The sequence below is a fragment of the Phalaenopsis equestris genome, unplaced genomic scaffold (genome assembly GCF_001263595.1).
Source record: "Phalaenopsis equestris unplaced genomic scaffold, ASM126359v1 Scaffold000196, whole genome shotgun sequence".
Taxonomy (NCBI): Eukaryota; Viridiplantae; Streptophyta; class Magnoliopsida; order Asparagales; family Orchidaceae; genus Phalaenopsis; species Phalaenopsis equestris.
Genome location: NW_018164638.1, coordinates 488,484 through 514,403, shown reverse-complemented (window position 1 = coordinate 514,403; position 25,920 = coordinate 488,484). Strand labels below are relative to the sequence as shown.

Genomic DNA, 25,920 nt, shown 5'->3' with positions numbered 1-25,920 from the left:
TATATTTGGAACAAAAAAAGATGTTCTTGTTCGGCTCGTCTGTTTAGCGAGCCAAACACGAGCTGTTCGCAAACAAAGAGTCGTATTGACAACCCTAATCACACAGCCGTAGGTTGTTAAGTGTTAGGGCGAGATTTAAATATTATTATTTATATTAAAACATCATATAAATATACTTTAATATATTTTTATTCTATTTTAAGTTAATAATTTTAATTTATTATAAATCTTTGCAGCCTTATAGCAAATTAAAATTTTTAAAAAATACTAATATAAAAATATATAATTTAATTATTTTGAGTCGAACGAGCCGAGCACGAATAAGTAAATTTTTATTTGTGTTCGACTCGCTTATATATCAAGCGTAAAGAAGTTGTTTCTGTTCAACTCGTTTACCTAGCAAAAGAATTGAATAAGAGCTTCTTAAAGAGACGGATAAAAGCCAACAACGAGCCATTTTGACAAGCGAACATTGCATCCGAAACAAATTTACGTCCCGAGTCCAGTAAAAACTTATCACATGGCAAGTGATTCACCATTAAAATGGTGATTTTGAAAAAAAGTGTGGGATCACTTGTCACGGGACAAATTTTTAGTGGACTACAAATTTACGTCGTGAATATAAAAATACAAAAATTACGATAAATTCGTAACAATTAAAGTTTAGTTATAAATATAAATGCATAAGAAAGTATTTAAGGAGAGCTTCGGAAAATACTGTAAACCCCTCACTGTTCTTCGAACTCGGATCAGAATCTAAGATCGGAGAAATGGCGGAATCAGAGGAAGTGGCGAAGCAATCCAACGGCGACATTGAGGTTGAGTTTGCCGGCGACGGCCCCCGCCTCGGCGCCGTTCTACGAGACTTGTTTGCCGGCCTCGCCGCCGACGGGAAGTCGCCGCTTTCCCATCGCATTCGAGTCTCTCTCTCCTCCAACGCACCTCGCCTCAAAGATGCGTCAAGGAACTCTGCTCAAGCTCTTGCAAAATGGACTCGACGGGGCGGAGCTCTGCGAGGTCTACTCGTCATCTCGGTTCGCGCTTCCACCCCTATTTTTTTCCGTAAATTTCCCTTGTTTTTTTTTTAATTAGGTTGCAGAATTTTGGACAGGTGACATTGATGTGCGTAAAGATTTGTTTTCTGTTTAGAATGATTAGTTGAATGAAACTATATTATGTTTTGGGTGAGTCTTAGGAACAGCGTAAAGGCAATCCTGATTCGAATCGAGAGGGAAGGCCTCTCCATGATCTCCTGGTCATCTAGACTTGAGAGCGATGTCCGTTTTTGCTATCTGATTGTTGTTGTTTTGTTTGGTTTAGTTCAATTAGGTTGAAGTAGTTGTATAAGTAGTTTGATTTAGCTGGATTATAAGCAATTGAGGTGAATTCGTGTACAGTGGCATAAATTGTTATGAGGACTTTTCCTCTTTGATATGATTAATTGTATGAAAATTCATTATGGTGTGGTGGTTCTACCGCATATACAATAGGCATAATTACACACATAACACCCAAAACATTGATATTTAGAAATTAACCACCCAGGTAAAGTATGAAAATTCATTATGGTGTGGTGGTTCTACCGCGTATACAATAGGCATAATTACACACATAACACCCCAGGTAAGTTTGTTGAATTACCAAACCGATGTATTTACACACACCATGGTCAAACTATCAAGAATTTGATAAAAATGAAAATATTGGTTGGGGTTTTACATTGCATTTTGATTTTTGAGCGAGAATTTGAAAACGGGATGAAAGAGGGTGGTTGATTTGTAAACAGCAAGTTTCGGTTGGTCTATACTATAATACACATATCAAGGATCTTCTCTTATTGTTATTATGACATTCTATTGATATTTCTTGTTTATTGTAACTTTAGTTTGATCCCTCCATTTTTATATCTGTAGGCATGATTTTGTATGTTCAGAACAGACGATAATATATATTCAATTCTCTCATTTTCTTTATCTTTCTAGCATTGTACTAAAGTTTGATTACTATTTGTAATCCTTGAACACGACACATCCTCAGAATCAATCTTAGCCCTACACATGACAAACATGTGACTCTTGAAAACTCAAAAAATATTGACCTGCTTGATATCATTTTTGGCGATCATAAGAAGGTCCTTGAGGTTTTCTCTGAGATGATCTTCTTGGGACTGATCTCGGCTTACACAACTCTTAATATTTCTCGGGGAAAGCTCAACTCAACTATTGCTTAAACCCCCTCGGGAATGCTTTGATCTACTTCACAACGTAGCTACTTTTGTTCTAACGGTCATAAATGCTGTATACTTAAAAGATACTTTAGCACTAATATAGCATTTACTACATGTTATGACATTCTTTTTATTTTATCATCTCATTTACTTACATCGTCCATTTGGTGAAGTAATATGCAACACAACTAGTGTTAATTGATTGCTACAATCAAACTTCATCCATTGCCACATAAACCATCATGGTCAGTCTCAAACTCTAAGAAAAGCCATCATAACTGGATATACTGTCAAATGTATCCATGCTTATCGATATCGACATATTAAAAATGAAAAGGATATTTGTGGTCCTCTAGATAAAGGTAAACTAAGTTCCATTTGTTTTTGTCTTGGGTTGTATTTGCTGTCTCTAATTTCTTCTCATCACTTTGAGTTTATTCTTCCTCATGATCTACCTAAATTCTGCTAAAATATGCTTTTTGGAGTGTTTTTTCCCTATCATACACCTCAATGTTGAATGCTCTCTTTTGCTTCATTTTAATTTTGGAAGCCATTGTAATTAATTAATTTCTCTATACTTTTCGAAGTTTAACAAGCTTTTCAGCAGGCCATACAATAAACATAGGTCAACTAATAAAACTGTTCCAAAACTCTCGTTTATTCTTTATTTGACTATTTTCTTTATCTTCCTCCTCATATATTAACTATTGTGAAGTGTGGTCTCTCTCATTATTTCTCTTTTAACCTTTGACCCACACATTCTTCTTTCCATCTTCTCAAGCAAACAAATTATATCGCTACCATTTCTGGTGTCTTTTATGGGAACCATCAACTACTCTTCTGTAAGAAATAGGGGAGCTGGTCAATAAAATCAGCAATAATCAAAACTTTTAGTCGTAGGCTCAATGCTACTTTGCCCTTCATCCGAGAGATCCTCTGGGTGGTAACACCTTTGTTACTCATGATCACCACTGCTCTCTCCTTGGTGATCTTTGTCAACTATTTGTCAATATGATTGGTCTTATCCAAACTTCCTTCAATTGTAAGCCCACACTAGTCAACTCGCTCGGTTGTTGAACAAGGGGAAGCCTTTGTTATGGGTGATGCTCAATCTCTCTCATTTGGTAGACCAAAACATCAATAACTCCCCTTCATCCCCAAGATCCTCGATGAGGTGGTCCCATTAAGTTTCAAGGCTCCACAACTTGAGATATACAAGGGGACCATTGGCCCTTTAGATCACTACTTTTGAGAAAATTATGTCAATATGTAACTTTTTCAATACCCTCAATTGTTAGTTATTTGTAGGCACCTTTAAAGCTGCTGCTAAAAGGTGAATCAACTAACCTTTTACTTCCATCTTAAGCTTCTTCAACGAAATCTTTCATCTATATTTATCCCAATTTACTGTCTTGAAGAGGCCTTTGACGATCTCTTAGCCCGTTTCTACATCAAGTAGAAAGAAGGTAAGTACCTTCAGGACTACATGAACATATTTAACAAGGCTTATGACAAAATCATTAATGACGGCAAAAATTCTGCCACAAAGTGCTTTTGTCATCTAGTTGCTGCCTGAGAATTTCAATTCTCTGTAGCCAAGAATCTTCCTGTTACCACTAAGAAGTTTGAAATGATTCCAAGTTCACCTCTGTCAAAGTGTTCTCTTGTGAGGTTAAGCACTTGTCACATTCCGTTCCTGCCTCATTGGAGAATAGGAAGATTGAATCTGAGGACAATTTCTTCTTGGTCTCTCACAACCACAAGGAAGGAAGAGTATCCTTCTCTAGCCAAACCGGTCACTTTTGTAGGTCTCACCATGTTGATCCTTGGAGATTGGCTCTTCCGCCACTCTTTGAGATATTATGTAATATCTCTTTACATTTTCTAATGCAGCCCCTTATCACAACCCTTTCAACCATTTTGGAGGAGCGCTTCTTTTAAGTGTTCTCCTACCTTCACCCTCTCAACCTTTTCCTCAGCGGCACTAAGAATGGGCCAACAATGCTCAAACACCCTATCAGCAGCTTCAACTTCCTTGAACTCTTTTTGTTGCGTGTCACTCTATCACTTCTTCTCCAACTGTCCATTTTCTTCTTTAGAATACAAGCATGTGATTAGCCCAAAGGCTTCTGTCACGTCAATGATGAGAATATTTGGGTGCTTTCACTCTCTGTATGACTACATGATGGGTACTTTTTCTTTCACCTATTATTAGAATGCGACAATTCTGTGTTGTTGAGTGGATGTGTGACACGATTGGAAAAATAATGGAGATTCTCAAAGCACCTGATATTAAAAAAGAAAAGAAATTGTTGGGTTACCATTTAACATCATTCTTCTTGATTAACTCCTTCATTCCCTTTAGGACAGTGAAGGACTTTGGGTTAGTTGTGTTGATCGCTGACACAAATTGGATGGTTCCTAATATCCCACCAACTTCCTCACTAATTGATAGATCTAACCCATTTCAAAGTATTGTTTGTAGTGGCAGGCCTCTTCGGCATTGAAAGTGAATTTTAGATTCTCCTCCCTACCTAGGATCCTTATGACATCGCCTTATCAGAGGGCGTGCCTATTCTTTAACCTCCTTACAATAGGAACATTGGTCATGTTGGGCGAAAAGTTCTCAGCGTTGAAGTTGCTAATAAACATAGGCATAGTCTGTCATTGCTTGACTTTCTTGACGAAATATTTTTTGGCTTATTATCAACCTTTGGTCTTTATGATCACGGAGATAGAAAACTTACAAAATCTCTCACAACAAAGAGTTTCACAGAGAAATGTCTAATACATGGAAGCCTAGACAGAAAAAATTGGAGTCATGTAAGCTGAGGAAAAAAAATATTATTGAAAAGTGGGCTGAAGTCCTTGAAAGACTAAATGTCGCATTCATTTCCAATGTGATGTATCTCAATTTGCATAATGATCATTTAAACCTTGTAGAAAAGCTTTTTTTTATATTACAATTCATTCAAATTTTGATATTCTTTTTTAGTCACTATCTTAACATCAAAATGCCTCTACATGAGATGACTTAAAGCATTCTACCCGGAATGAAACATTGATCAAAAACCCTATCAACAGCTTCAGCATCCTTGAACTCTTCTTGTTGAGTGTCACTATATCACTTCTTCTCCAACTGTTTGTTTTCTTCTCTAGAATACAAGCATGCAATTTGCTCAAAGGCTTCTGGAATGTCAATGTTGAGAATATTTAGGTACTTCCACTTTCTGTATGACTACATGTTGGAGTACTTTTTCTTTCACCTTTCGTTAAAATAAGACAACTCTGTGATGTTGAGAGGATGTGTGGCACAATTGGATATATAGTAGAGATCCCCAAAACATGTGATATTGAAAAAGAAAAGGAGTTGTTGGGTTACCACTTAAACTCTATATTTCTCGATTAATGGCTTCATTCCCTTTAGGACAACAGAGGAATTTGGGGTTAGTCGTGAATTTGGGGTTAGTCGTGTTGATCGTTGGCACAAATTGGATGGTTTGTAATATGACACAAACTTCCTCACCAATTGATAGATCTAACTCATTTTAAAGGGCCTCTTTGGTATTGAAATAGAAGGTTAGATTCTCCTCCCTACCTAGGATCCTTATGACATTACCTGACCAGAGGGCATGCTTATTCTTTAGCCTCCTTACAATAGGAGAGCATTGGTCATGGTGGGCGGAAAATCCACATCAGTGAAGTTGCTAATGAACATAGACATAGTTTGTCATTGATAGGCTACCTTGGCGAAATATTTTTTTGGTTTATTATCAACCTTTGGTCTTTATGATCGGGAAGAGAAACAACTTAAAAATGCTCTCTCAATAAAAGTTTTTACAGAGAAAGTCTAAAATAAGAAAGCCTAGACAGAAAAAATTTGGAGTCACTTAAGCCGACGAAAAAAAGAATTCTTGAAAAGTGGGTTGGAGTCCTTGAAAGACGAAATCCAATGTGATGTATCTCAATTTGCATAATGTCAATTTCATTGGAGAGAAGCTTTTTTTTTAATATTACAATTAAATCCAATGTGATGTATCTCAATTTGCATAATGTCCATTTCATTGGAGAAAAGCTTTTTTTTTTAATATTACAATTGCCATTCAAATTTTGATATTAATTTTTAATTACTATCTTATCATCAAAATGCCTTCACATGAGATGACTTTAAAAATCTTTTACCCTCATGGACATTCTACTCCGAATGAAACAATGCTCAAACACCCTATTAACAGTTTCAACATCCTTGAACTCTTCTTGTGTATGGTCACTCTATCGCTTCTTCCCCAACTGTCTGTTTTCTTCTCTAATATACAATCATGCAATTAGCTTAAAGACTTCTAGCACGTCAATGATGAGAATATTCGGGTACGTCCACTCTCTGTATGACTACATGGTAGAGTACTTTTTCTTTCACATCTTGTTAGAGTGCAACAACTTTGTGATGTTGAGAGGATGTTTGGCATGATTGAAAAAATAGCAGAGATGCCCAAAACACCCAATATTGAAAAATAGAAGAAATTGTTGAGTTACCACTTAACAACATACTGCTCGATTAATGCCTTCATTCCCTTTAGGACAGTGAAGGAATTTAGGGTGCGTTGATCATTGACACAAATTGGATGGTTCGTAATAGGACACCAACTTCCTCACCATGTGTTAGATCTAACCCATTTCAAAGTATTGTTTGTAGTAGCAGGCCTCTTTGGTATTGAAATTGAATGTTATATTCTCCTCCCTACCTAGGACCCTTACAACTTCTCATAACCAGAGGGTATGCCTATTCATGGTTGGCGAAATTTGTAGTAGCAGGCCTCTTTGGTATTGAAATTGAAGGTTATATTCTCCTCCCTACCTAGGATCCTTATAACTTCTCATAACCGGAGGGTATGCCTATTCATGGTTGGCGAACAGCACACATCAGTGAAGTTGCTAATGAACATTGACATAGTCTGTCACTATTAGACTACCTTGATGAAATTTTTTTCGGCTTATTATCGACCTTTGATATTTATGATCACAAAGAGAAAAGGCAAAAATAATAAAAAAAAAGCTCTCACAACAAAGGGGTTCACAGAGTAAAACTAATACACGAAAGTCTAGACAAAAACAATTGGACTCTCTTAAGTTGAGGAAAACAAATATTCTTGAAAAGTGGGCTGGAGTCCTTAAAAGGCGAAATGTCATATTCATTTCCAATGTGATGTATCTCAATTTGCATAATGACAATTTAATCCTTGAAGCAAAGCTTTTTTTAATATTACACTTCATTCAAAATTTGATATTAATTTTTAATTACTATCTTAACATCAAATTGCCTCCACATGAAATGACTTCAAAAAGATTTTACCCTCACTTTGGGAAATTTCACCCTGACCGAAACTAATATTTTTATGACGGTAGTTTGGCATCAACTTTACATGCCAACAACCTATTTATATAATCCAGTATCAGCAAGGTGCATTAATTGTTATGCGATTACATATGAAAATTTACACATGAAGCTAAAAGTTTTCTCATTCATATCAAAATTTAAATTATAAAGACTTTTCAATATCTTGCTTACGTATAATTTTACAAAGGCGCTAACAATGCTTTTACATATATCTCTCATGAGGACCCTTGCAACTCATTGATAACCTTTTATTGACTGCTGGTGTTAGCTCATTGTTGCTTGTTCGATCATCCTAGGTGTTGCTTGCTCGTTCATATCGAGGGACCCATCAAGTTTGTTGGATGCATTGTCGGCTTGAGAGGTGCATCGAATTTCAGTGGCTTCACCATGACATACATCAACACCTAGATAGTGATGTCCTATGTGTTTGGATGAGCACTAGAACAACCAAATCCAACTATAAACTCAGGTTTAAATGCCCACGCCGGGCCTCATAAAGATATGTGGCTCCATGCACTCGAATTGCTTCTTGTCAAAATAGTTGAAGTTTCTAGGCTACATTTTGATCTTGGTGTCCTCCAAGGAGTCCAAGCTGGCCTGCATACCCTTGTTCATCCACTTAAAGTCGAATACTTAATCCTATGCTTTGTTCGCTTGGCCAAGGGCGATGCAATCTTCTCCTCTGCCTCTACTTCATCTGGTAGGCTTTCATCTTATCTTACATCGTCACCTCAATGATCCTGTAATTTGTCTTTGAACTCAACAACCATCACATCACTAACTATTACATAATGGAAAATTCTTCCAACCTTGGGAGGAAAAGGACCATGTTGCCACTTAAGGAATTGTTGGCCAAGCGCACTTGTGTTGTCTTCTTGAAGGACCTTAGGTCTAAAACCTCTATGTCCTAACTTAGCACAACCCCTTCCGGCTCTTTGACCATTTTGTCCGAGGCATGAATGTTTTTGCTCCCAATGACTGAGGACCACTCCCTAAATCCTCAAGTAGTGTAGCAACCATCTTATTGGACACTCCATTGTTGCTCCTTTGACTTGGAGCTCAATACTCTTGTGACACGGTCCTTCATTTATGGAGAGAGATTCTTCCTGTTTTGAAGGCCATTCTTCGTTTAGAATCTAGCCAACATGCTTCATGTCGTTTGAGCTTATATCACCATTATCAAGGAACTGTAGTTTAGTTTGAAAGTATTGCCTTACACACAACTTCAAAAGCTATAACTGTACTTGGATATTCTTGGTTCATAGCCGATCGTTCTGAAGATTTCTGAAAACATAATTTACATTATGTTGTTTTGTTGAGTTTTTTGTTACATTGTTTAACAAGCATAGCAGTTGAAAGCGAGCATAAATTCTGGTAGAAGATACTACTAACTTTCCAAGCTGATACTACTGAGGATAATCTCGTGCCTAGTTTAAGCTGATATATTTTAATTCAACATAGGAAAAATTTAGGAAGATTTACATACATACAACTCAATCTGATGTATTTGCATATCTAATATCTTTACTTTAATTTTTACATATATGACACCTTACCAATGCATGACAAGGTGTAAATTACTTTTTAAAAATCAAAATAGTGGTATTTTTTTGTGTGACATGAAAGATTTGGTTGTTATAAATGTAAAATAGTAAAGTGTAGGTGTTACATATGTAATTACATAAGAAATGGATGGTATGTATGTAAATGCCCCAAAGTTTTAAAAGAACGGCCACCATGTAAGCCTATCCAAGTTATATATATAGAACACATCCAATGCTATTTTTGTGCTAAAAACCATTATCAATAAGAGCACCTTAAACAATTATTTTGTTATATCCTTAACCATACCTTCTCTATGTTTCAAGAATCCTAGATGCAGACGAGTTTAAATTATTAATTAACAAGTCCAAATCATTAGTTGACTTGCCATTTCGGTCTAGCTGGTGTATTTTCGAGGTTAAAGATAAGGTGCATTTACATGCATACCATCCAATTCCTATGAGTTTACATATATAATACCTAAAATTTACTTTTTACATTTATACCACACAAATATTTAATCACACTTAAAAAATATCACTAATTAAAAAAGTGAAATACACCTTGTAATGCAAAGGTACCTTGTCATGCAAAGGTAAGATGGTTTATATGAAAAAATTGAAGTTTAGGTGTTAAATATGTAAATACGTAAGAACAGAGTGTTATGTGTTCGAATCTTCCTAAAGATGATTGAAAAAATTGAAGTTTAGGTGCTAAATATGTAAATACGTAAGAACAGAGTGTTATGTATTCGAATCTTCCTAAAGATGATTCAAAAGTTAAGGCTGAATGATTCAGAAGACCTGGTTGGGGTGCTTGCTTTTCTCTCTTTCTCTCTCTCTTCTCATTCACTCTCTGTCTTCTCTCTCTCTTTCTTCTCCTGCTCCCTCCCCCACCTTAATATACCCTTTACACGGATAAGTGTCTTCTTTGCACATCTGGTTTTAGTTCCTACTATGTTAATATATGAATTAATAATTCCCTGCGTGATTTATGTTTTATTAATTTAGAAAAATGAAATGGATGATTTACATACATACCACTCAATTCTTTTTTATTTACATATCTAACACTTAAACTTTAATTTTTACATACATGCTACCTTACCCATGCATGGAAAGCTGTATTCACTTTTAAAAAGTAGAAATGGTGGTGTTTTTATGTGATCTGATAGATTTGGGTGGTATTAAAGGTAAAAGTAGACTTTAAGTGTTAAATATGTAAGTAGAAAGGAATTGGGTGGTATGTATGTACCCCCCACCCCCTCCCCCCCCCGCCAAAAAAAACAGCAATAGGTACGCATATCTACCAATAATGTCTAACTGTTCTATGCACTCTTTTGACAGGTCGGGACAATAGCACTTCTGGCTTTGACAGGATTGCTGGTTTTCACTCTTTTCTTTTTGGTGGCAACATTCAATGCTGTCATTATCTCCCTTCTCATGTCTCTGGCGGCAGCTGGTGGATTTTTAGCTCTTTTCTTCGTCTTCATCACGGCAATATATGTTGGAGCACTATCTGTCGCAGCGTTCTTTATCTCGTCCATCGTTACATTAACAGTCATTGGAGTCATTGTAGCAACTGGTGAGCTTTCAATTCCTTCTTGGGGCATTTACATAGATACCACACAATTCTCATGTATTTACATATCTAACACCTAAACATTCACATTTTCATGCATAACACTCAAATCTTTAACATCACTACCTTTTTTTAAATTGAAATACACATTTATGCATAGGTTTATGATACCAAGGTGTTACAAGTGTAAACAAGGTGTTACTGATACCAAGGTGTTACAAGTGTAAATATCAAACTTTGGGTTTTAGATATGTAAATACATAAGAATTGTGCGGTATATATGTAAATTTCCCTTCTTTTTCTTTCCTTTCTTACTAGCATAACTTGGATATATTGAAGAATATGTTCAAGGGGCTTTACATGCATATGTATTTACTATCTATAAGCTAAATTTTTCTTTTTTATATTTAAACCATCCAAATCTTTCATATCGCATAACAAATACCACTATTTTAACTTTTAAAAAGTGAAATATACCTTTTCATGCATAAGTAAGTTGGCATATATCTAAAAATTGTAGTATAGGTGTTAGATTTGTAAATATGATAGGAATTGAGTGGTATGTATGTAAATTTTACTTTGTTTAAATGCCATGGCTCTAGTGCCTATTTTTGTTTGTTAAGTAGGATTTATCAACTTTTCCATAGGCATGGAACTTTGCGCAGTTTTACAAAGGGTTTCATTTTTATTCTTTTCTGGCGTGACTCAATGTAGATTATCTGCTTTAAATGCCGATTTGGTTATAAATCTATGATTGTTTCCCCTTGAAACATATCAACTAGATTGATATATAAGACATGTGAAACTTTTGTATCTTACTTATAATTTACCTATGATATATATGAGGCGTTGTTATGGACAAAAGATGGGTGGGGTGGGAAATAAATTTTATCAGGAGATTCATCAATTGTTCTAGATATGATTGTTTTAAGTTAACATCAGGGAGTGAATTTAATTTTTAATAGGAGCATAGGTACATAATAAGAATAATATCATTTTCTGTTGGATATTCAGATTCATGTTCATGAATAAATTTAATTTCAATGAAAGTGTATATTCATATTAAGAATAAATTTAGATTCTGATTGTAGTTTAGATTTATACATGATGTGAGGTTCAATTTTGGCTACGAATTAGGTTTCTAATCGAGGTTCAAATGAAGGGACCTTGATGAATGTTTTTTTGCGTATGATATAATTTTAATTGTTTAGCATTCAAAAAAATAAGTTTAAAAACAAAATAATAGAGAAAAATTTCTGTAGACGGAGGCATTGAATTAACAGAACAAAGACTAAGCATATGATATGCACTTTTAGTAAGTACAGTGTTAAAAAATTATTACTTAATATTGAATAGAAGATAATTTAATACTTCATTGTGTGAGATATAATTATTTTGAATCTTTTATACAAAAGATTGAAGATATGTATGATGTCACTTCTTAAATTTAAGTTTGAATGTAAAATGAAGAAGGGACGGGAGTTTTTTGTAGTTAGAGGATGTTAAGAGGCTGGGTGAATTTTGTAAAACAATAATTAGGTTTAGAATGTTGTATGGATCCAATTTTGGGTCCGTATGGTCATTGATTTCTAAGTCGAATAACACAAATGTGATGTTAAGATGGATGTGAGGCAATGCTATGAAGTATGTCGAGTAACATATATGCACTATCAAGCTTGATGTGAGGAATGCTAGCAAGATTAAGCTAAATGAATGATTATATCAGAGGAAATATTTGAGTGAGCCCTGTTGAATATAATATAATTGTTATTATATTTGTGTGGTTTAGATATGTATAATGAAGGTTGAAGATGCATTAGGCATGATAAAACTAATGTAAGAGCTATGGCAAGGAAAAAAAGGGGCTAGATTAGTTTTACATAGATAGAACTTGTTTAAAATGATTTGCTGAGCACCTTAGATGAGATTGAGTAAGAAGGAATGAAAAATGAGGATTTATATTTGCCAATTCAAAATTGTAAGATAAAGTTAATGATGGTGATGAATTTGAATTGCTCTTAAAATCAATTTTAAACTTAAATTCTCAATCTTGTTGAATTATAGGTTAAAGTGCACGAATATGCTCTAACATAAATGCATATATAGATTCATCAAAATATGATGAGATTTAGATATAACTGCAAATCATTTTCGATATCTAAAGCATCCTTAGAATAATATACATGAATTATCAGTTACTTGCAATCTTAATAGTGTGGTTGCAAAAGTCTCTTGCAATGTATTTGGAATGTTGCAACTTAATTCATTTATATTCTTTCTTTTAAGATCCTTAATGAAATATACAACCAAATAATCCAGTTGTAAATAATTTACTAGTTCAGTAAATCTTCTATGATATTCAAACATTCTGTAATCGCTTCGCCTACAATTTTAAATAGATCATGTAGTGGATCTCTATGTTCAGTGAATGAGTATATTGTTTTTTGAATTTGCGTTTCATTTTAATTCATATAGATTTAGCAGCAACACTGTCAATAATATTGAACACATCTATATTTATTTTGGCAAGTTTAGACATCTTCAGAAAAAAAAGAAAAAAAGAAAAAAAAAGTTTTGGCATCTTCAGCTTTTATAAATTATTGATCCGATTTGAAAAGTTTTTTCTAATATAATACCTCCTTTGAAATGGGGTGATGTAAGTTTGACTCTCATGATAGTTGTGCTTTTTTTACATAGAATCATAACCTAATTAATTTCATTTAAATTACATCATTTTTTTATTACTCCCGGTTATCTGTCTTCTAGTTCATATGATAATGCAATTTTAGTTACTGAGGCCAAATAGACTGTATGATGTATTAAGGTCTAGGCTTTCCCTGATGCAAATCTAAGAATTTATGCACAAAAATTCTAATAAGTTTAAATTTATAGTCAACAAACTTTTAATTTGACGAAAGGGTCATCTCTTTGATGAAATTTAGATAACCTGTAGGGCTTTCTTAAATGAGACAGCTAACAGGCTAATGAGTTGATTCGGGGATAGTTCAAGTTTGACTCGTTAGCTTATCAAGCTCAGCTTATGAACCATTTATCGTACCAAGCTCAAGCCGGCTTAACTCAGTTACGGCTCTACTTACATCACATGGCCTTCACCAAGTTTTGAAGATGATCATCTTACATCAATAGCTCTGTAAAGTTAACATTTTTGGAATGCCCTACATTTTTCTGTCTTTTAATGCGTACAAACGTGCCGTGGACATCCCCATGGCTATTTCCACGTCTGCCATGTGAACATGCAATGCTGTCAACACATCCTTTGAGCTCTCCCGAGATTGCTTTTCTTTGTCTTATTGTTAGTGATGCTAATAAGTGACCCAACATGACAACCTATTATGAATCTGATTTGAAAATTTTGAGTTTGAATGACCTGAATAATATATGGGCTAGGTTCAAGTCTAAAATTTTAACCCATTTAATATTCAATTTGAATTTTGATTTACATAAAATAACAAAATCAATTAAAAAATAACACATTTAACTTTTTTAGTCTAAAAAGAGTCCTCTTTCTGGCTCAGCCGAAGACCCTCCTTTGTCCAACTCATTTGAGTAAATTAAAGCAAGAAAAAATATATAAAGCATGTAATAAATGGATCACATTTATGAAGTTCAGGTCAATCTGATTTGTGTCAAGGCTAACAGGTCATTCTAACCTGTATAATAAATGTGTTCGATTTAGATCAAACAATTTTAGGTCGAGTCAAATTTCGATCAAACTTAAACTAGTGCTGTTAACCCGAATTGATACGTTTACTTCCTAATTGTCTTTGATTCTTAATGAACCTTTCATAACGTGCCTTTGATTAAACTCTGTAAAATCACTCTGGCTATTATGCTACTTATCAAGGGATTTCAAATCTAACATTCTTACACTTGTATGACCTAAGAATTTGCCACTTGTACATCTGCCTTTTCATTCTCTCTCTCTCTCTCACTCACTCACTCTCATAATAGCACGAGATAAAAGACACGTAAAGAGCCCAATTAATTCTCCAAGTTTGAATGCTTTTGAATAGTGATCAAATGTAAGGGATTTCACCATTTTTATGAGTAGCAAGGCTTTTTCCTTGTAAAAGAAGAGTTCTTTCCTATAGTTATTTACAACATTTTAGAAAACTCTACACACGTGATAACCGTGTACATAATGCTTGAATACAATGCGAAATTTTTTAGTTCTCCATAGCTTTAATGCACAATCTCCATGGTTCTAATGACTAATGAAACTTAAGGTTGCCAGCGAATGCACAAGAATTTGACATAAGATCCCCACTCATATGATGGACATGACATAGGGACTATCTATTCTTGATTTGAGTAATGAAGTTGGCTTAATGATTGCGTCAAGCTTACCCTTATATTTAATTGAAAAAGGATTATGCATGATAGTAGGACTTCTAAGAAAATGTTAAATGATTAAGATGGGAATATGACATTAACTAGGTCATACTTAAAATGGTTCCATTGGCTTGTTAGGTTTCATGAGAAATTGATTATCTCAGCTGACGCCAAGTTTAATCTTCACTAGTACTATAAGCATAGGATCCATGCTATATAGGAGTGTAAAAAATTGACCCGACATGCCAACACGACTCGAACTCGACTCGAAAAATCCAGGTTATGGTTGAACCGAATATTTTTCGAATTAGATTCGGGTCAGAGAATTCGACCAGTTTATTATTCGGGTCGGGGTCGGGTTGAACTCAAAAACCCAAACATGAGCCGAATGATAACAAAATTTCTGGTCGGGTTTGGGTTAGCAGGTCAAGCTCGGGTTCAGGTCATTTTTGGGTTGGACCCAAACTCGAACTGCTGACCCAAATTGACACCCCTAATGCTATGCTGTATGGATAAACATACGGGGACACGGACACGACATGACATAGATGCGACACTTCTATTATTGAATATATAGGACATAGACATACATCAGACATGCCATTATTATAAAAATTATTAAAAAAATATGTAAAATTATATAAAAAAATTATTAAAAATAATCTAAAAGAGAAAATAAGGAATTTAATAGCATTAACTTTAAAAAATTTTAAATGTCTATGTATAACTATTTAGTTTATAAACCATAACTACTAAATTTTAATAGCAACTAATCAAATTCACTCCAATATTGTAGAGGAATTTAAAACATAAAATGCACATGCAATGAGGGGAGATATCAGTGTTGATGTGGAGAGGCGTTGTCATTGAAGAGATAAGTGAAGGCACACAAACACTCTTAATTAAGTACTCATGTAGTGTCAGACATGACGCGTTCGACTCGTCCCGGGCATGTTTCGGGCACAACTTCAACATGTTGAATTTAAATAATATTAAAAAAAGTGGCACACTTATCTTAAATTAGTGAATTAATATTAATTTTTTTAAAACATATATGATATATGTTTTATAATTAAAATTAAATAAAGTAATTTTTTTTATTTAATGGTTACCTATCTTTTTATTTTTCACCCGAATTTTTTTTCTCTTTGAGGGAGCTCGAGCAGTTTGCCAATCGTTCGCATGGTATTTCTCTCTCAAGGGAGCTCTAGTGGTTTGTCGTTTGCCATTCATAGCTCTCGCTATTGTTGGCTAGGATTTTGAAAACCATTCAGGCCTTCACCTGTCTCTCCCCCCAGCTTCCTCGTCGTATGCTTCTAGCCTCTCATCGTCCTCTCTTTCATTCGTGATTCAATAGGGTTTCAATTTTTGAATTATTACCATCATGGATGCCTTCTCTCCTCTTTTCTTTGGTTTAGATGCCGAACATCATGGGCTCCATGTTATGAAGAAGGCCAAAGCTAGTTTATGTTCGTTGCCAATCTCTAGACTTCAATAATTTAGTCGATTTAAGGGCATTTACTAAAACTCCTTAAGCCAATGTTAATTTTGCTTTAAAATTTCGTTGACTAATTGTCTTTAAACCGCTTTTGTTGAAATCCAACAAAGAGCTTAAAACTCATATAATAAATAAGTATTTTTTGTGTCAGCCTGTATCTAAAGTTGAGTTTTCACTCCCACTCAGAGTTAATAAATATTTTTCTAAATTTAAGGAGATTTTTCTTGATGAGCTTTCTAGCGAGTTATCTACATTGAGGAGCATCCAATTTGATATCAATTTTGTGCCTAGAGCTGCTCTTCAAATCTTCTCTATTATTGGATAAATCTTGATAAAGATGTTGAACTCTAGCGACACATCAGTGAGCTATTTCAAAAGAATTGTAATCAAGAGTTTGGTCCTTATATTCATGCCATCAATAAGATCATTGTGCGGTTTCATATATCTTTTTTGATGATATGTTGGATGTGATGGCCAAATTGATAATTATTTAAATGCTTGATCTTAAGAGTTTATATTATCAAATATGGGGCATCATTAGAGATGCACTTTTTTTCAGGAGAACATGATCGTGAAAAAAAAGAAATTAAAATAAATTAAGATCTTGATAATTGCCCCTGCCCAAGGACGTCGAAACTGCTCCCACTCTTATTTTCATGTAATCTAAATTGAACCCAACCCCATAGTGCTTGTCCTCTCCAATACAGTTGCAACCATGGCTCACCGGAAAGGGAATGAAGTGATCGCTGCATAAAGTGACCTTCTAAACTTCCATCTTTCTCTCCTACAACTCCATATCTCTCTACTTCTGCATCCAGTTCGCTTCATGTCATACTCTCCTCCTAAACGCACGAAAGTGCTCTTCTCATTTTCACTTTTGCACGTAGGACTCCTTGTGTTTGTGCAACGTGAGCTGAAGCCGACGCGAAAAGCCCTCGCCAAAAACCCTCCTACCCTGTTTACTTGTACTTGCCCGCTTTCTTGTTTGGCTCTCATTCACAATAGATCAAACCTCTTTTTGCTTCAGCCTTTGCAAAAATCTTCATTGTTGTTCACAAGCCCCAAATTAAAACCCTCGCGATACACACTTGATTACAACTTATGAGAAAATTCAACGGCGAGATTGTGGCATATGAAGACCTTTGGAGCTCCCATCTTTCTCTGTTTTGCTTTGCCTCTCTCAACCTGCGCCTGCACAACTCTTCTGCCCTAAACCAAAACCCTTGTTGCCTTCTCTTTTGCTCCAGATCGAACCCTGACATCACTAGGATCATTCCAATCATGCTTCATTTGTTAAGCTCAATTCATCTCTTGATCATACAAATCTGAGCCAAATTCAAATCCTCTCTCCCATTTTCTTTAGCCAAGAGACAAAAATCTGAAATTAGAAAATTTCATTTCACCGTTTCTATTGTTTTGCCATTGTCAACCTTTCCGTCACTCGAAAAGGCATAAAAAATTGGTGATTTTCTTAAATGCTCGTTAGAAGAAATTTGAGTACATGTACATGGAATTAAGTATGTTCAGGGAAATTTGTGTGCTCGTTAGTGAACATTTTATAAAAAAACAGAAAAGTTTTTAAAATACTCACTCGAGGAAACTTGACTCCTTGTCCAGGGAATCAAGTATTCAAAAAAATTGTGTTCTTATTCAAGAAAAAATTTAAAGACAAAAATTAAAGTTCTTGTTATAGAAAACTTGAGTATTTGTCCAGAGAATTAAGCATCTCTGAGGGAAAGCTAAGTATCAGTTTGGGAAATGTGTGCTTGTGTTTGGCTATTTGCAGGTTAATTGCATGCACAACATGTTTCATAAACCGTAGATTTAAATACATTTTTTTTGCTTCTTAGCTACAATGTGTTATAATATTGATCAATGTGTCTTATTGAGTGTTGCGTAGACTGACATATTTCTCACTGCCCCCTAAGCAGGGGAAGATGTCGAGAGATTGTTGAAATTTTCTGTAAATTTGTTTGCAGATAACTTAAAATGTGGACTTCTTTGAACTTGTAAAATGACTTATTGTTTGGAATTTTTGGACTTATAAAATAATTCAAAATTTGGCATTTTTTAATTTACGAAAATGATTTAAATTTGGAGCATTTGAACTTGTATATATATATATTTGAGCATTGTTTAGAATTTCCTGATTATTGAATAGAACGAAAAATATAAATTACAAAGTCAAGATAAATGATTGCTGAAATTATCATTCAAGGTCATTTCAAAATAACAAAATTGATAAGCATGACTCAAATAAGGCTTGTTGATGATTTGATGGCTCATAAAGGATCGCAGGGAAGATATTATAATGAGCACTTGAATTATTGTACTTGACATAAAATAATTTGAAAGTAGTCTTTTAATAAGGGCCTTTATTTTATTAAAGAGAATTAAGAGTGATTGAAACTTACACAAACACACTTAAAATGGTGCAAGAGTTCATTTATCAGAGAGAATCAAGTTCTATGGAATGTTTAACAATTCAATAAATTTTAGATATCACGGCCTTAACATTTCAAACTCACCACTGGATTTATAATTCTAACTCGCAAGCAGAAAAAAAGATGGTCTTTTGAAAAGTCAAAAGATGATTTTGTGCACACCATTAAGGTAAGACCTACACAAACTTTCTTATTTTTTTTTTCGGATGGACTTCATGAGCTTTATGTGTTTAAATTAGATGAAATACTTTGAGATTTGCATAAATACACTGTAATTATTTTCAGTAGGTGTTCAAATACTATCAAATTATATATGTGGATTCTGAAAGATGATACATTCGCACAATCAATAGTGTTTATAAATTTTAAAACTTCCATTTAGTTATTCTATTGAACTTTGACTCAATGTCTTAAGCATCTAAGTATTTAAAAAAAATGTGCACTTGCTTTTTGTGAGTATTTCAAATGTTCTTTTTTATTTTGAAGAGCATAAAACTCTAGATGATTGCATCATATATGTGTATCACGTTTCATACAAGTGCAAGATATGAATATAATAAAAAATGTGCACAATTTCAAAATTATATGTGTATCACGTTTCATACAACTTTGGCTCCGACGATTAGATTAAGCGATTAGACTCATTCGTCGGATTAAAATAAGATCAATACGAGCAATTCTCCATTGAAAAAATTATGATTATTTTAAAATTGTTAACTCTCTTGTTTTAAATTCAAAATAATCAAATTAAGTAAACTCATTTAAATCACGCCATCTATAGAACAAAATCACATATTGAAATCAACTAGCTCGATCCTCCTTTTAAGGATCAGAGTTGACGAGTATAGTGTTTTCAATAATCTTCAAATAATAAGAATTAAAATTTGTAACTTCAAATCTCCTAGTTGGATTTTTCTCCCAAGGGCTGAAGTTGACAAGTTCAATATTTAATGATCTAAAATTGATAAATTTCAAATATATGACAAACATAAGTGTTTTCAAACATTCAAATTCCCCATGATGGCCATGTCAATTGAAAATCTCATCCTGAGGAGTCAGTTTTTTTAATTGAGCATTTCAAATCAAGTTTCAAAATAACAAACTATAACATTCAGGTTAAGATTAAATTACTTAAAGCTTAAAATAAACTCATCCAACATCTGTAGTAGTTTGTCGAAAGTGACAAAATTTTGATTGACTTTGACTCACAAAGATTGAATATCATATCAAAGTTTTGATTGACTTCATTTCACAAACTTAAACATTCTAGTTAATATTAAATCACTTAAAGCTTAAAGCAAACTCATCCACCCTTTATAACTGTTTGTTGACGGTGACAATTTTGATTGACTTTAGCTTACAAAGAATGAATGTCATATCAAATATATCATTTTATTGACACTTGAAACAATCTCATGCTAATAAAGATGTGGTCCGAGTCATTCTACCGTCATAACCTTTTGACTGGGTGGTTTACCGCCAAATGTCATCTTTAAATTAATCATGACTGCAACTCATATGTTTCCCAATGACTTTCTACTATTTTTGTGAATTATAAAGATACATTTGATGCACAAAAATTCTGTGAGCTAAAGTCAATTAAAAAATTTTCCCTTGGTCAAATATTCACCTCAAATCTTTAAGGGTCTCTTAGATGACGTAAACCATGACTACTGACAAGAATCCTTGAGTCATGTTGAGTCGACAAAATATTTTTTTAACTAATTAGATTAGAGATTATGATGACCTGAGATGACTTAATTATGTGATCTGGATTGGATTCATCATCCACTTTAAGTTCAATGTGACATTTTATAATCTAAATCTTAAGTTTGTTGCTATTATAAATTAAATATTCACTACTTAATGATTATCCTTAATAAAAAAAACTCTCACGCTATAGGAAGAGGTAATTAAATGTATGGGCTAGCACCTATTGGAAACTTCGAACTCGGATCAAAAAGTCCCCATCAAATGAGGGCAAACTCTCTGGGTAGTGTTTATCTAAAACCTATTCCGCCTTTTGAAAATTTGACTCGGAATACGATATACAAAAGTCCTCTCAACAATATAGTATAGGGCACAAATTTTTAGAGCCTGCAGATTTTAGTGATTTCGCTTGGGAAGGTTAATCTTTTACTCAGCTAGTTATATGTTCACTATAATAGGATCTTAAAAATGATAAGACAAATGAAAAACTAAATGATTTTTACAAATTTGTAATTACTCAAAAAATTGAGTAAATTCTTTTTGGTGAGAGCATTGGGATATGATCCTTAAATTTCAATTTAAAAATCTAGTGCTGATATATCCCAACAAAATGAGAAATTTTGTCTGGTGAGTATCGATGTATGACTCTTAAATTTTGATTTAAAATTCTACTGCTGAAAAATCCCAAATAGAAAGATAAATTTTGTTTGGGGAGCATCAAGATATGACATGTGGGTTTCAATCCAGGAATCTACCACTGAAATGTTTAATAAAAAAATTGACCATTGGGAGAATATCAACACATGACTTGTGAATTTCAATTTAGAAATCTTTCGCTAAAAGGTCCCAACAGAAAAATTAACTGTCTTGTGAACATTAAGTTAAGACTCTTGAATCTTAATCCGGGAATCCACTGTCGAAATGTCCGAATAGAAAGTAAAATCATGTCTGATGAACATTTAGATGTAATATTTGAGTTTCAAGTCTAAATATCCAATGCCAAAAAGTCCTAGTAGAAAGGTAGGAATTTCAATGAAAAGAAATTTATGGAGATTAAATTTTGGAAGATCATATTGCTACTAGTAATTATCACAGTAGTTGACATCTTAAGGAGTTGTTTTGTTCTCTAAAGATAAGACTGCTCTCTCCTGTGAATCGTACTATTTATGGCCAATGTACATCTTGATGGTGTTGAGATTCTCATCGTTGTATCTGTTTAAAGCCGCATCAAAATTGTTTTATAATTTGAAATATCTACATGTTGCTTATTTCAAGTCGCAATCAGAGGAAAATCTCATCTATGAAAATAAATATAATTGAGCAAAAGATTTTATTGGTGCTTTTGTATATAACTTCCTACATAAATTTTTTTGCATTAAGAAGACATGATGCAAAAGCTTTCTCATCAAGAAGAAAACTATCTAGAAGACAAATGAGAATAAAATATTGCAGGGCTCAACAACTACTGTCCGAGCAACCAATCATTGAATAAGCCATGGTATCAAAAGTGATTATTCCTACCCACAACCAATTCTAATTCTAAAATGAGTTTGAAGGAATAACTCTATCTGTGAGTAAGCAATCTTTTTGGGCTCAACACCATTAATATCTTACTACTAAAAAGAAGCAACTTGAAATTATCTTCAACTGCATATGGTCCTGAAAGTTCCCAAATAAAAAGGCTTAATGAAAAGAAGATATAAGAAGTTTATTATGATTTAAACCAATAGAGCTCCAAGCAAGAAGTTATCTTCTATTTGTTATGGTAGCTTAAAACTAATAGACCTCCAAGCAATAAGTTATCTTCTATTTGTTATGGTAGCTTAAGAATCCATTGCCAAATTGTCTTAACAGAGATATAAACAGATTTTAAGATTGAATTTTTAGGAAAAAGAAAGTTATGTTGAAAAGAATGAATATATGACATCTGATATGCACTTTCAGAGATCCACCATTAATAAATTTCATCAAGAGTGTGTCCGTAAGAAATCCTCACATATAGAGCTTCAAGCTGAAATCATGCTTCAGGTTGAAATCCATAACTATGTTCACACTGCTAGGATTCCTTTAATTAGACAGGGGGCATTTTTTTTTTATTTGGGTGAATTTTATGATTTAAGCTAATCCACAAAAATGTTTATCAATTATCAAAGAATTTTTCTTTGCAAGTCACCCAAATAGGGAGGCCACTTTTATTATTTGGGTCGACATTGTGCTCGAAACCAAGATTCCAAAATATATCCAGTCAGATATTCCTTTGCTATCAAGAGAATAGGCCACTTATTTTATTTGAATCAACATCAAGTGTTGAACTGAGATCCACAATTGATCTTTTAATACATCAGTGCTGAAGCTACATTCAAGCAATTGGGCAAAGATATTTTTATATTCAAGCAAATTAAACTCAATGCAATTTCAAACGTCAGAGGTTCCTTTCTCAAACTTGTCATAATTATGACAGTAAAGTAAGAGAATTTTGAGCTTATTAGTTTTAACATGTTAAGTTGGAGAAGCGTAAGTTCGTCTACAACTCAAGTTTGGAATTCAAGCGGTTCCTGAAGGTGAGCTCAAACAAACTCAAATATGGTCGCAGTGAATATCATTCACTTTATTCATCTAATGATAATAGCTGCATTACCCAAACTTAGCCAACTTAGTGAGTTAATAGATATGGGATTCTCTCAATTGACAGACGAATTATGGCAAAATAAAAAAGATAATCATTGCTCCAAAAAGAGTCTAGCCAAGCTTGATGTCATCATCAAGTTGAAATATCAACTCTCTTCATAAGGTTTGAACAAGCATTAAACACCGACTAAAGGAACTTCACTTTTTTTTTTAACATGTTAAAGTGCAAAGCATAGGACCGAAGAAGATGGCTCAAACTTCATATCAAACCCAATGGTAATAAAAAGAATTTTTTCATCAGAAGTTCTTTATTTCATTAGTGTCGACATCATGTTTTAAGCCAAGATCTCTGAATATTCAGTTAGATATAGATTTTCTTTTGCTACCTAGATAAGAGAGTTGCTTATATTTATTTAGGTTGATCTCTAGCTTCAAGCTGAGATCACCAAATATATTTTATATTTTATTATTTGAGTTGATATTATGTCCGATGTCATATCGAGTGTATCATTATATTGACACTCGAAAAAAATCTCACTCTAGTATTGATGTGACCTAAGTCATCTGTCCTTATGATTTGGCCTAACAATTCTACAAAAGTAGCAGTTAGAACTATAACCCTCTAACTAAATGTTTTGTTGCCAAATGACAGTTAATTATGGTCATGGCTATAACTCAATATTATCCTCAATAAATTTTTATCTTTTGAGTTGTGAATTATAGAAGTACATTTGATGACACAATTTTCTGTTAGTTAAGGTCAATTCAAATTTGTTCCCTTAGACAAAATTCATCTAAAATCAACAAGAGTTTTTTTTTTAATGACGTAGCTCATGATTGCTGTCAAGAATCTTTCAATCGGTTTTGGTTGATTACCTTCACTGACTAAAATGACCATATACCACAATGACTAATTAATCACAGAAGCTTGTGTTTATGGGAAAGCTCGAACACCAAATAAAAAAAAATCTTCGCAAAATGATGGCGAAATCTATGAGTAGTGTCTTCTCTATAATTCAATTTACCTTTTGAAAATTTGACCCTGAATACCAAATACAAAAGTTATCTCAACGACTCTAGGGCACAATTTTTTAGAGCCCAAAATATGCTATACTTAGAAGGTTAAATGTGGGTTAAAATAAAGCCATTGTGCTTGGTTTGATAAGCCCATCAATGTCTTTGTTAATACTGGTCATCTTATTAGTTTTGTTGATCATTCGATCTTTTTCTGCCACTCATCTTTTAGCGCGATTGTCATTGCCGCATATGTTGATGATATTTTCTCGCTAGAAATGATATTTTTGACATATGTAAAGAATCTTAAAAATGTTTGCATTAAAAATTTGTGATGTCCAAAATATGTCATTGGCATCGATTTTGCATATAGATAATTCTTTTGATATCCGATTATGATGAAAGCTCCAAAGTATCTTCATGTTTATCTACACCTCATTGACAAGCTCATCTTATTATATGTGGTAAAATCAGGGACAGTTTAGGGGTTGTTTTTACCCCCAAAAGTTCAGAAAAAAGTCCCAATGTTTATTATGAATGCTTCATTCTTAAATTCTCCTCTAACTTTGTAAATTACAGTAGTTTTGTTATTTCTTTTTTTTTTTTTTTGTAAAATTGGGAAAGTTTTTGCTTACTTCTTTTTACAATCTCACTTCCTCCATTGCTCTGTGTCATCCAACTTCACATTTTCTTTGGTGTCATTGTTGTTTGAGAGTCTGAGACAGGTTTTTAAAACTGTTTGTGATAGGAAAAATAATAAATAAATAAAAAATTGCATTTATTCTGATGGCCTATAATAAAAAAAAATGGAAATTTATTTGCATACCACACAATTCATATGTTTTAACATATCTAACACCTAAAGTTTGATACATTTACATTTAGGCATTATTAATCAATTGTGAATTTTGATATTTGAGTGAGCATTTGAAAAATGGATGGGAGAGAGTGCTATAGATAAAAAAAAAAAAATGTTTGGTGTGCTATGTTATGTAAACTGGCCTTACAAACCTATGCATGCAAATGTGTATTTTCACTAGTTAGTAGTAGCATGGATGTGACTGGCATGCATGTAAATAAGAATTGTGTAGTATCATCTGTAGAGAAGATGAGAATGGTTTATCTGTTTCTGATGTTTTGCAGGATGGGTTGGATTCATATGGGCTGCTTGGATTGCTGCCAAGAAGAGCTTGGATGTCACCAAGCATTCCATCAGATATACTGGATCCGCAATTTCAACCTATTCCGCTCGTTTTGGCCCCCATTATCCCTCCCCTAAGTCCGCCAATCAAAAGTATGATTAGCCTAATCTCATCTCCTCACTCTTCTTTCTATATATATATATATATATGAATCTATGCATCTGCTTAGGTATTTTGTGGAGCGAATCATATAAATGGGTTGTAATAATATTCTGCTGTGTGGAAGTTGGGGGACTGGGAACCGAAAGGATGCTTTTTGAATGATGCTTGAAAAACTTAGTTTTGCATGTTGTGTCTGTTGCCTTGTAAGTTGTAATAATATATAT

The 25,920-nt window shown here is 33.7% G+C and overlaps 1 protein-coding gene across 1 annotated transcript; it reads left to right on the top strand.

Annotated features, from left to right (window-relative positions):
• Positions 1–695: 695 nt before the first annotated feature.
• Positions 696–25,881, top strand: LOC110022531. The gene is made up of 3 exons (XM_020721522.1): positions 696–1,034; positions 10,511–10,748; positions 25,536–25,881. Exons 1-3 carry the CDS (start codon positions 771–773, stop codon positions 25,694–25,696), a joined length of 663 nt encoding a protein of 220 aa, XP_020577181.1. The 5' UTR covers positions 696–770; the 3' UTR covers positions 25,697–25,881.
• Positions 25,882–25,920: the final 39 nt, after the last annotated feature.

Coding starts and splice junctions, on each gene's coding strand:
- LOC110022531 (XM_020721522.1), top strand. CDS start 771: ATGGCGGAATCAGAGGAAGTGGCGAAGCAATCCAACGGCGACATTGAG. Junction 1,035..10,510: donor GAGGTCTACTCGTCATCTCG/GTTCGCGCTTCC, acceptor CTCTTTTGACAG/GTCGGGACAATAGCACTTCT. Junction 10,749..25,535: donor TGGAGTCATTGTAGCAACTG/GTGAGCTTTCAA, acceptor GATGTTTTGCAG/GATGGGTTGGATTCATATGG.